This window comes from Chiroxiphia lanceolata, chromosome 8 (assembly GCF_009829145.1).
Source record: "Chiroxiphia lanceolata isolate bChiLan1 chromosome 8, bChiLan1.pri, whole genome shotgun sequence".
NCBI lineage: Eukaryota > Metazoa > Chordata > Aves > Passeriformes > Pipridae > Chiroxiphia > Chiroxiphia lanceolata.
The window spans coordinates 15,496,443-15,509,022 of record NC_045644.1 but is presented as its reverse complement, the minus strand read 5'-3'; the positions used below and the strand labels follow the sequence as shown (position 1 = coordinate 15,509,022).

General features: G+C 36.5%; 1 protein-coding gene across 2 annotated transcripts in view; it reads right to left on the bottom strand.

The window, feature by feature from the left end:
- The window catches only part of ADGRA1 (adhesion G protein-coupled receptor A1), a 267,200-nt gene that overhangs the window by 34,553 nt on the left and 220,067 nt on the right, over positions 1-12,580 (bottom strand). For both annotated transcript variants that reach the window (XM_032695218.1, XM_032695219.1), the window contains 2 exons: positions 7,543-7,670; positions 6,530-6,653 (listed from right to left, as the gene is read on the bottom strand). In XM_032695218.1, coding sequence (XP_032551109.1) covers positions 6,530-6,653; positions 7,543-7,670 — 252 coding nt within the window. The remainder of the gene's footprint in view (positions 1-6,529; positions 6,654-7,542; positions 7,671-12,580) is intronic.

The following is a 12,580-nucleotide window of genomic DNA, read 5'->3' as shown; positions in this document are numbered from 1 at the left end:
ATATATGGCCACATAGACAGCAATAATAAGCCACTTAAATGAATGAGAGACCTGAAAATAGTACAATAAAATCATTTTACTGAACTTTCAAGGAGGCAACTCAACTGACCTAACATATTATTGCAATGCCACACCTTAGTCTCATTATTATTCTTCACAGTGTGCTCACGTTTCAGTAGCTGACTTCCTTCTCATATATGGACAAATTTAACAAACATAGACAGGAGACAGAAATGTTATCATCCTCTGATGATGTTATCAACTCTTTAATAATATGCATCCTTCTGTCTCAAAAAAACCCTAATCATTTGCATTTCTTGCCTGAAGGAAAAGAGGATATATCCTGATGATGCAGGACCTCCTTATGACTGACAGATGCAAGATGACACAACCACAGTGTGGAATTTGGAAGGACGCACTGAGCTGTTACGCTAAATTCTAAAGGAAAGGGTGGGAAGATGGATAGGGTTAAAAATTAGAGGTGTCTAAGAATTACAGGGTAAAACGCAGCTGCTGCTCCCTGGATGGAACATGGTCAATGTGACCCACAAAGGCTCCCTATACAACAATAAGCACCTGCTACGGCGAATGGAACGGAGGGTGGAGGAGAGTGGAGACACTGTGGCCTCCCTCCATAGAATTCCCTGTAGGGAAGGGAACGTGGTAGTACCTTGTAGTTCAAAGACCATAAGTACCTGTCAACTGAGGGAGACAGATGCCAAGATACAACACATTAAGTATGTGAACCAAAGTGAGAGAATTTTACATCAATCAGAAATAAAAGTACTTATGACTAAAGTCACTCAAGCTCCACCTAAACCTAACGAGATAGTATAAAAGTAAGTTATGAATAGGGGGAAAATTGAGGAAGACTCCACCAAAGCTGCTGGGATTAGTCAAAGGGCTGAACCTGTCTTTCCCCCCCTAGGGATGCCTAGTGGGTAAGAAACATATTCTATGCATGCTAAATGCTGTTATTAGGATTAGAGCTTGTGCTTGCTTTATAGTATTAGTAGATTGCTTTAAACACATTTTTGCAGTCAGACACAATCACCAACGACCCATGAACCTTATTAACCTGTCACAATTTGTATTAATAAAGCGTGTTATTCTATAAACTGTTAGAGTGAGTCCTTCATAGGTGCTAGTAGTTTCTGGCAGCAGAATGGGAAGATCCACTGAGGGGTCTCCATGCTGTTGGCTTAGCCCCCCTGAGGAGGGCAGTCACATCATCTTCCAAACTTATGTATCTGTTCAATGAACGGTCCCGATTACAGATGCTGACAGACCCCTGAGGCACTGACGGACAAGTAAATTACTAAGGGTCAAGAAAATCTCTCCCACACTAAGGGTCGGGTAAACCGCTCCCCTCCTTTCACGTGACAGTGGTGATAATTTGGTTTCTCAATTACCATCACAAAATATGCTTTTGGACTAGAATTTTTGCTCTTATTCATCCACTAACAATAACTAGTAAAGAAATGCTTGTCACACCTCATATTGAAAACTCAGTGTTTCAAAGTAGAGGCTCTCTGCCTCTTCCTTCCCCATGTCTCCACACTGACATCGGCAATGTCACAGAGATGTATTCTCCTCACTGTTGCACTTAGGGACTGTGACTGCAAGCTCTTTTGTCCCATTCCTTCTAGCTCTCTTAAACTAGGAAGACATCTGAACTCTATGCTAGAAAGACATGTCATGGAAGGGAAGGACAAGGCTCAACAGAAAGGGGAACAGAACAAATGTGGCTTTGTTCAATAAACTCTTACTTAACTCTGTTAGCAAATGTAAACCTGCATGAAAGGCCCAGGGTAAAAATTTACCTATGTGTATCTTGTGATTGGATTTGTGCCTCTGTAAAGTTTAAGAGGCAAATAAATATAAATTTAAGAGGCAAGTAAATAAATACAAATATATACAAATTGCCACACCCAAGTGGCAACTTAAAACTATTTCTGCTATTAGTAGAACTTTTGTATTTCAAATTATAATGATATAATTACAATTATAAAATAGTGTGAAAAAGGTCGAGTTTTCCACACAGAACAAAGGATTATGACTGTAAACGTTGAAGTGATGACCCTTATTTATAAGAAGGTTTTCCACAGACAGTCCAAATGGTACAGAAAAAACTGTCAGGACATATGCATTGAAAGACAGCATTGCACCTAAAGCTCTTTAATGACCACAGTTAAAAGGTGAAAATTTTCTTGTTTGCTTGGATTTAGTTTTTCCCATCCTGTGTTCTTAGAACTCTTATCTTTGGGAATAAGCACCAGCCTTTCGAATAGAAGATTATGCTTTTCTAACAGTAAGAAGATGCTGTCTATTTGTGCTACTTCAAGAAATTTCAGTACCTTAGAGGTAACTTAAGTTCCACGTGATGCCGTTACCATGGTAAAGACCAGAATACACATTTATGCAAAGCATTTGGGCACAAAAAGCTCCCTTGATCAGCATGAACTTGCACACAAATTTCTTTGTTTTCCCCAAGTTTTTAATTCAGTTTCTTTTCTTTTTTTTTTTTTTTCCAATTGTAGTCATATTTCAGATAAGACTGTACTTCTTTAGCCAGTTCTATTTAAAGAAGGATATGGATATGCACTGACATTCTGATTAAACTATTAATCCTGCAATGAAAGTGATTCTTTTCAGTGAGATGAAGGGATTCAGGAATTTCTCTGCAGTCTGTAACACCACTGGATGTGAATTTTTCATGATCTTTAACATTTAGCATTAGAAAAAACCCCATGCTCTCTTCACAGGTAGAAAATTTAACACAAGAAGTTGAACTTTCTGAGCTGAACTTGTAGGCTACTGGCTAGTACGGAATGGGCTTTGCCTTTCTTGATGAAGATTTACTGCTTTACAGAAAGGAATTCACAAGCAGCTTCACATTTGGCATTTATCAGGGAGAAGGGAAATCCGAGCTGTGCCAAAGTTTACATGGAAACTTTTATTTTAAAAAACATATAGGAGGTTCTTCGAGATGCAACTGAAGTGATTATGCCACTCGCTGACTGGCCACTAGGATAAAAAATTAAGATCCTGTCTTGCTCCCTAACTTTTCTGCCTCCTGAATCTTGTGCCCATAAGCCTATTCTTCATGCCACAACATGCTGAACTGATGATTTAATTCCCTAGCATCCATAACCTCATGGCTTTCATGCTTTCCTGGAAAAGCAGGGGCCATGAAATCTTTGTCTGAGAGAGCAGAACTGATGCCTCCCACACACAGGGAGTGATCCAGCTACATTCTCCTTTCTCTCCCATTCCTTACATAAAAGGAGTAATCTTCCTTCTGCCATTTGAAAGAAAGCAATATGAGATCCTAACTGTGGGAGATGGAAGGGGATGACTATGTCATCCACTAGCTGGCTCAAGCACCTTTCTGGTAGTGTACTGGCTCTGATTAATCCCATTCAGCTGCTCCTAAGACAACTTTTGATTTGCATGAAAGACTGCCATAAATTCAAGACACTGGATTCTACAACACCAGTCAACATTCAGTGACACCCAGAATCAGATTCAAGGGTAATCTAAACAGTTTGTAGATTCATTCACACAGGAGAGGCATGAAGATGCAATCAACTCTTCTAGACCAGCACTCTAGCATCAGTTTTCCTTATAAATCATAGACTGCATAGCACATATGCAAGTGAAACATCTATACAAAATCTCGTGAAATAGATATGTAGGTTTAAAAAGGAATTTTAGATTTTTAGATTCCATATAAAAATATATATCTGACCATTTCTGAAAAGACATTTTTTTTGTGTGTGATTATTTCACCTTCAAGGGGATTTGAAGGTTCTTTCAGCTATCAGAGAAAATGGGTCCATTTCCATAGCATTAATTTCTGATGCTTAAAACTAGCCTGGAACTATTCATTTAGAGGCAGAAGGCAATCCAAATGAAGCTATTTTAGAACCATCTTTTTGGTTAATTTTGAAGGATAAAAGTTAACTATTATTTCACTTGGGTAAGGATGCAGCAGTGAAATTTGTGTGAAAGTTTTAGGGATAATTACAATAAGAAAGGTGGTGGTTCACTGGTTTTGATACAACATTTCAGTGATTAGGACAAAAAATACTTGCACTTGGAATCTTTCCATATGCACTCAGGAAACAAAAGGTGGAAATTGCATTGCTGCAGGGTAAAGCTGCGTTTTGAGTTTTAGCAAACTGAAAGATGTAGTAGTACAGCAACACTGAAAGTGTTACACCTGCAGTATAACTAATATTTTAGCGCTGCTTAAAGCAGTAACATTTTCACAAATATATTTTAAACCCCAATATCAGGTTATTTTTCAGAACTGAGGAAAAAAAAAATAAAAGGGAGAAAGAGACAAATCTTAGACTTAAGGGACACAGAAACCCAAGCTGGCTACATAATATACATTTCATTGGCTGAATGATTTAAAGAATTGCTGTATTCCATACATAGGAGAGAAGGAGTGTTGTCCACCCCTAAACACTTATGCAAGCTGTGGGGAATGTTCAAATACATAAGCTTCTCAGGAAACTATTAGTGTCTCTCCCTGACTCCTGACTCCCTTACTCCTAGCTTTGGCACCCTGAACGTTAATTCATGGAGCAATTGTCTCAGGGTTATCACAGAAGGACACAGGCAATGGGACTCACAGAATTTTGAAAAACTTGCTGTCAGAAAGCAAGAAAGGATCTGTGGTAGGGTACAATGTTCTGGGAGTGAATATTTGTTCAACTTCTGTTACCAGCTAGAGGAGTATTCTCTTAGATGATCTTTGTGGGTCCCTTCCAACCCAGCATATTATATGATTCTGTGATTGTTTGAACTATTTCATCCATTAGCCCTATCTAATTCCATCAGACAGACAACTTCTACCAGGAAACAGAGGACAGCCTGCATCTTGTGTGACCTGTATATTTCTTGTCTTTTAACTACTGATGATACCGTCTGTTAATGTAGCATGTTGTCAGGTAAATAATTAACTTTATGAAACTGGTTAGAAGACATATAGGAATGAATCAATTCAGTTTCTGTAAGTGTGCATGTTTCTCAGCAGCTCAGGATCTGGCGCTATACCACAGCAAGAGACAGATGTCACTGATAATGCATTTTATGAAGATACCCCTGTAGTTTATGTATTACTTGTAACAGACTATTAATAACACATTTATCTCAATCAATTTTTCATTATAGCTGTTAATACCAGGTTGTTACCACGCAATCTGCAAAGTAAATAACCAGACAACAACGGTAGCAACAGATGGTCATTTGTGATCATGTAATTACATGGCCATGGCTGCCCTACAAACTAATCAGCTACCCTCACTTGCAAACTGCAGATAAAGACAATGGTGATATTTCAATTTACTAGAACTTACAGATTAATTATGACACAACACATTAGATATTGTGAGATATTTATCTTAAAATAATCTAGTGGATAACTGTGTTACTAAATGAATAGCATGTAGTACACATAGGTAGACTTCACACTTATAAATGTTACAGTGCTTACAGGTCTACACGTGATGTTTACTGATGGTCATACACAAGTATACACAAAAGGCTTGCAAAGCATCGCACTGAAAACTAGACTGATAACTCTTACAATAATTATGCAAATTTTGCAGTGATTCTGCTGTTATCTGGTGACACTGGCTATTTACACCCATTCCAAAGAACCAGATTAGTGACAGGCAAAATATCTGGGAGCATGTTGGCTAAAAAAAATGCTTTATTACAGCAAATACCAACACCATTCATTAGACCTGGAGCACTTCTACAAAATCCAAGAGAAGAAATATTTAAGACAAACAAATTGCAACAATCCCTCATCAGGCATTACGGAAGATAACTAAAATGACTTTCTTTACACATTGTACAGACTCAACCTCTGTATTCAGGGCAGCTAAAGCCAGCCCTCTCTGTGCATCTCACAATGCTATTGCCCCAAAATGGCTGAAGCAGGAGATGTGAAACAGTCCAGCAGTGCAAACAGGGGGCCATATATCACAAGTATACTGGTCTGCTTTGTTTCCTTAGCTCAAGTTGTAATTAAAAGACATATCCATACTATAAACATTAAGCTGCCCAAGTGTATATTTAGAGATCACTCAGTGAAGCCAGGGCCCCCTCAGGGAAATGGTATGTGTATTATAGTGAAGCATTAACCTTAGTCTCACATATCCAATCCAAAACACAAGAAGGACTGAAATATTTTGAATTCATATTTTTCAAATAGTCTACACAGTAGAGAAATAATAAAAATTTAATGGCTTTTTAAAAAAAAAAACACCACAAAGGAACTCTGAGCTTCAGAGACAATCCATTGATCACTCTCTTACAGAAACTCAGGTGACAACCAAACACTGAACACTCTCAGTATTGGCCTTTAAATGATATACTTACAATGATTTATTTTGAAAAGCTTAAGATCCAGGAACAATATACAAAAAGAAGGAGAACTATCAATATTATGGTGAAAATTCAGTTGCAAGTTTCAATTCTCTAAGTAAGAATTATTAAGACAGATACTTACAGTTTGACATATAATTGGATATTTAATGCGATTGATTCCACCAGCAAAAACAGCAAATGTAAGAGCAGTATGGAAGCAAAAGTTGAGAAGCATATGCCATCCTTTTCTACTTATTCGGATTGTGCTGTTGAAAAATCACATTTTAAAATTAAAGAAAACAATGTATCTATCATGAAAATTACTATTTGGAAAAAATATTTAATTTGATAGAATTAAATTCTCTGATTCTTAAATGTCTACATAGCAATCTACCTACAGGACAGAGCCTGACTTATACAGCCTTGAAATAAATGGTAAAAAGGTAAGGTTAATAGTAAAAACTGTAAAAGTCTACTGATTTAAAGTTTCCTCCACCAAATCAAGCACTTAGAGTACTAAAAGCAAAAGGCTTATTGCATAGCTTCAGATATGCAGAACTTTAACAAGACCTCTCTAAAGTATTAAATGGAAGCTGAAGATCAGAAGATATTGCATTAAGTTCACTTAATTAATATTTAGCAGCTTCTACAGTACAATACATTCCTACTCTTTTAAATTTCTAATGCTCTTTAACAAGAGGTATGTAGTTAAAATGGTATTTATATAAATTTTTCACATAGAGGAAAACACAAGCTTTCTAAAACTAAAATTTAAAAGACAAAGAGAATTTCTTTTATCCAATGACAGTTACTAGTTTTCCAACCAAACTTGGTCTTTGAAGCCGGTGTAGCTGGCCAAAGTCTGCTCAACTGGAAGTTGCCAGAAAGCAACTTCATAGTGGCTCATGGTTTTATATTGAAATGTCAAGTTAGAAATCTTAGGAAAAGTGTGCAGAAGGATACAGCTTGGGAACAGCTTAGGAAAGGTTGACATAACCTTTGTTTTGATTTCTCTGGTGTAAACCACATTGCTGCCATTACTACCCAACAGTAATTCAGAACATTTTAATTTATATTTACAGTAGGGGTTAAAAAATCGAAGTACTCAGAATATTGCTGACCATTTAACACAAGTGCTTAAAACGGAATTCTTACCTGTGATGGACAATGTAGGTGATAATGGAAGCAAACAGGCACAACAACATAACTGCAGTACACGCATAAACCACAGGGTGCAGAAACTCCCCTGGGTACTGGGGGAAAGACAGCACTGTCTTAAAATCCTATGGAGAAAGCAAAATGATTTAACATTGTCAGGCATGTGTGAAACTGAGACTTCATTTCAATATGTCCTGTCATTTCTAGCTGTTCCCTTTCAAGGGCAGGAAAAAAAAAAAGATGAACTTTTAATGCAGATACAGTTCATGAATTTACAATAACATCAGTCTGCTCTTTCCTCATCTGCATACACTTTGCCAGACAGAAATTAACCTTTTTGTACAAGCAGACATATCCTAATTAAAAAAAAGGTCTGAAAAAACACACAGAATATTACATTTTCCTGGCATTAGCAATGTGTGTTCCTTCCGATAACATGAACTTTATGTGTGTATTTTACTAGGATATTAAGTACAAAATATCAAATTACCATAGAGGTCTCCAAATGGCATATACGTGGTTGCAGAAGAAGCATTCAAAGAAAAATAGCCCTGAGAATACACTCAAAATATAAACTGTATTCAAATAAATTCCCACCTGATACACCTCCTCTGACCCAGTGACCTTCACACTTAGTTGCAAATACTCTACTCCCTATAGCAATTCAAACACAGTTGGTACAGTCATATTAACAGCAGAATAAAGATCCATGCATTCCTTTTGGACATGTTAGTGCCTACTGATACAAATAATGATAAAACACAACAAAAAACTATCAATATCTTTGTAAAATTAACGTTATCAAATCCCCATTCTAAATTACTAGATCACACAAATAAGAAATAACAGAAGAGCTAAATCTGGAAGTGTGATGGATTGAAAGCAAAGGGAACACATTACATAAAACAAGATGTCTTAAGATTACCTGAATTAAAGCAAACATCAGGAGCTCACTGTAATACATCAAGCCACACCTGTTTGTGGCACTACATTCCTACAAACAAGTACTAAAAATTATACACAAAAACTATCACCTGAGTGCAAACAAAGTGTCATATGCATGCCAGTCCCCATGTGCAGTGGCACTAAGTCTGCACACAAAAATAAATATACATCTCAGCACCAGAAAAAGCTAAAATCTGAAAAAGTACTGACTATGACAATCCAGAAGACTCTAACACTGAAAATACTGGCACACATTTAAATGACTTTTTTCTTATTTGTCAATTTTAGGTTCCCCTAGAAGAAGATTCAATACATTATTTTCCAGAGGTGAAACCTCCCCTCAGGAGACTAGGACTGTAATACTAATACCTCTTCTTAATTGCATTTGCATGCAGAGAGTTGATTTCTAGCACCATTATTTATGTATATGAACTTGTCCATGCACAAGCAACTAATGTTCATGAGTGTATGCAGTTATTAAATCTGGGGAAAGGAACCATTCCATTTACCTTCCAAAATGATCCTCACAAGTAACAGATGCCTTAGTAGTTATTATTTTTCTTCATTACTAGCTTTAAAGTTCCTAAGATTGATTGTACCAGTTTCTCCAGATGCATATGAATGTCAGTTCTAAACAGAGCAGCTTCCAACATATAAAGGATCATCAAAATGAACAAATAATTTATTAACAGGATGACATCTATATGTTACCACATCCCATTTCTCTCCAGGTACTTCCTCAGCTTGCATGAGTACTTCAGTTGAATCTGCTCTGTCATCACCTGTCTCTCATGGAAGTCCTCTCTCAGCCCTGCCCAGTTCACCAAGACCCAAAGTGAAAAGTGGAGTCCCTTTCCACAGAGGTGCTCAGCTTATGCTGTCTCATCTAGAGATGTCTGTGTTGTTACTCTTCCCTCAACCACAAATGGAATAGAAGAGGAAAAGAACTATATCTTTTGATGTATTAGCTTTTTAAAGTGACAGACCTACACTCTTAAGGTTTCCTCTTGATTTTATTTTTTTCAGGATATACTGAATTTACAGATTTCAAATAATTCTTTAAAAGTCTGTTGGTTCAGAATGGTCACTGAATGTCCACTCAAGAACCTTTTTTGATCATCTTTTCTCCTATGTTTTTATTTGCATCATCTCCTCATTAATTCTTTTATAGAATGAGTTTCTTGAGATAGACTAGTATTTACCAGAAACGTTCAATACAATTTTGGCTCATATTATTGGAGTGATAATGCAGAAACACTCTGCTGAAAATAATAAAACATCTACTTCTAGCTCATATTCTTACAGTTGTATTTCAGTATACCAACAGTACACTTTGTCATAATTTTAGGTACACACTTACTTCATTTCCATGCATTCAGAAATCTGGTACTGTAACTATACGGTAGTAATAGTGCAGCTATTTAAAGAACTAAATATATTAGATATTTCTGAAAAAAACACACTGAAAAGTAAAGTTGTGAAAAAGGAAGCCCAGTGAAGCTACACATTTATGTAGTAACAAATGAAAGCAATTTTACTTGAATAGCATCCTTCAGCATACTAAAGAACCAGTTTTTAATAGTTTAAATGCAAGGTTCAACCTATCACTATGTTTGAACATCAGTGTAAAAGCAAATGCCATCTGTCCTACAGGAATACAACCATTTTGCCTGCAGAAGAATGAAGAACAATCAGCATCTTAAAGCTAATTCCATTTTAAAATTTGATTTAAAAAATTATCTCTAGTCTAGTCTTTTACAGTAAATAAGTGGTAAAACTTTTGAATATGCTAATGCATTAGCGCCAATGTGGAATATCCTTTTAAGAGTTTTGTACATTGAAAACTGATTTCATTATAGATATATAACAAATTTATCTTGTCTGCTCTTTGGTGATAATTAAACCTTATTGATCTGTCAACCTCCCTCAAGTAATCTTCTGGGGAAGACAACATGCAGAAAACAAGCATTTTTTTAATGCAATACGCAAAGCAGCATAATTTTATGTTACATTTTAAAAAGGTGGGTTTGATTTTATTTCCTAGAGGGGATTCAAATGATGATGATATTGAAAAATGGCAGGAATTAGCTAGAGGAAAATGAAGACTGGTGTCTACAACTACAAATGTTGTCTAATGAGAATTTGTCATTCATTCACCCCTATAAGAAGGTGTGAAACTGGCTTCTTTCAGCTGTAAATGGCATCACAGTACATAAAGCACAAGAGAAATCAGTGAAGGAAATTAGTAACACAAAAGAATTCTTATCAGCTACTTCATCCAACAATCAGAATTATAAAAATATCAGAGTGCAAATGGAACTGTTTCACTTTAAATTGATGCTTCATTCCAAAGATCAGCTGAAACAGAGACATCTATTCTGTTCAGTTAAAATTCAAGGTGTACAAAGAGGTATAGACAGATTACACAGTAAAGGCAGCCCTGAGACATCTCATGGCAGATGTTGAGAAAGTTGAGAGAAAGATACAGCAAACCAATACTATGTATTTGGTACTTTCAAGCAAATCACAGCTGCTAAAAGGAATCCAGTTTGTGATATAAATAGTTGTAATCCATCTATTTATATTGGCAAATTAAACATTTATTTTTAATATATTCTTTGTAATAGTATGATATTAGAAAGTATAGTCTAACTGGTTTCTGTGTTTGAAGCAGGACACCTAAAACTCTAGGAGTAATATCCAAGCACCACGGAGACTTAGAAACACAACTGATTTGAACAATCAGTTCTGGTCAGATTTAAATTTCTATTTGTATTTAGATTCTGACTACTCAAAAAAACCCCCCAAACAATCCAAGGCAGAGGTGAGCACTTGTGGACATGAGGTGAACTCCATATTGGGTCATATTATCAGGAGTGCATGGAGCAGACTGAGGGAAGTGATTATTCCCTTCTGTTCACCACTTGTGAGCCCAAATCTCAATTGTTGTGTCCAGTTTTGGGCACTTCAGCACAAGAAAGACATTGATGAATTGGAAGGAGCTCAGTAGAAGCCACCCAGACAAGATGTCTCAAGACCGAGATTCTGGGTCTTTAAGTTACATCTATCTCCCAAGAGCTGGCACATTTTACTGAGCTTTATAGTCTGAATCCCTTTACCCTCTGGTTGAAGCTGCACCATGAAGAATACAAGATCCATTAGGCCAATAGAAAGGAAAAACAAACAGAAAGAAAGAGCTGGAGCCAAAGGCTTGATTTGTGATAAAATCATCGCATTTTGAAGGACACAAGCCTGGATTTTTGACCCCAGTACCAAACTGACTTATGCATTTTACAGAGCAAATAATACATATTATTAAGTGCAATTTAATAAAATGTAGATGTAACCCAAGGAGAAAGGAATAAAAGTCAGATCTTGCTCATAAGAGTAATTCCAAGGATTTGTGCAAAAGTTTGACACATTCAGGAATATTCTTAAAAAAAGCAACCTTTTCTGGGAAGCTGGACTCAGTACTGTCCATATGGACTAAGCATTCTCTTATGAGAATGAGCAATGAGCACTACATGAGCAGCACATGCCAGCTGAGGAATCAGGTGAGGAGTATGTGCCTTATTGCTAGGCCACCGAATGACAGCAGAGCTTAGAAATCTAGCTCTTCGCGCTGTAGAGGAATCTAATTCCAATAAATCTGGCAGTTCCCACTACTCCAAATGTTAATTTTGCATGTACTGGATAAACTTTCTGGATCATTTTCATAGTCTTTGGTGCTTAAATTCTGCTAAGGTCTATTCCGTAGGTGTTTAAACGAAAAAAAAAAAATTTGAAAGGTTCATTCTTATACCTCTCATTATAAGCAGGCTGATTTTTCAAAGTACAGAACCATGTTTCCACAGCCTGTTATGAGAAAACCCTGTGTTCTCTATGGGGAAAATGTCAAATATTGTAATTATGTCAACCTTCTAAATGACATCTCTGTAATACTTCCCAGACTCATGAATTAATTTCTCAAAAGACTTAGACAGGCTGATTAATTTAAAGAAGATCTGAAACATGGAAGTTTAGAAGACTATTTCAAAACTGAACTTCATGAATAGGCTTAAGAAATACTGCAGTTGTCTCTAGTCACACT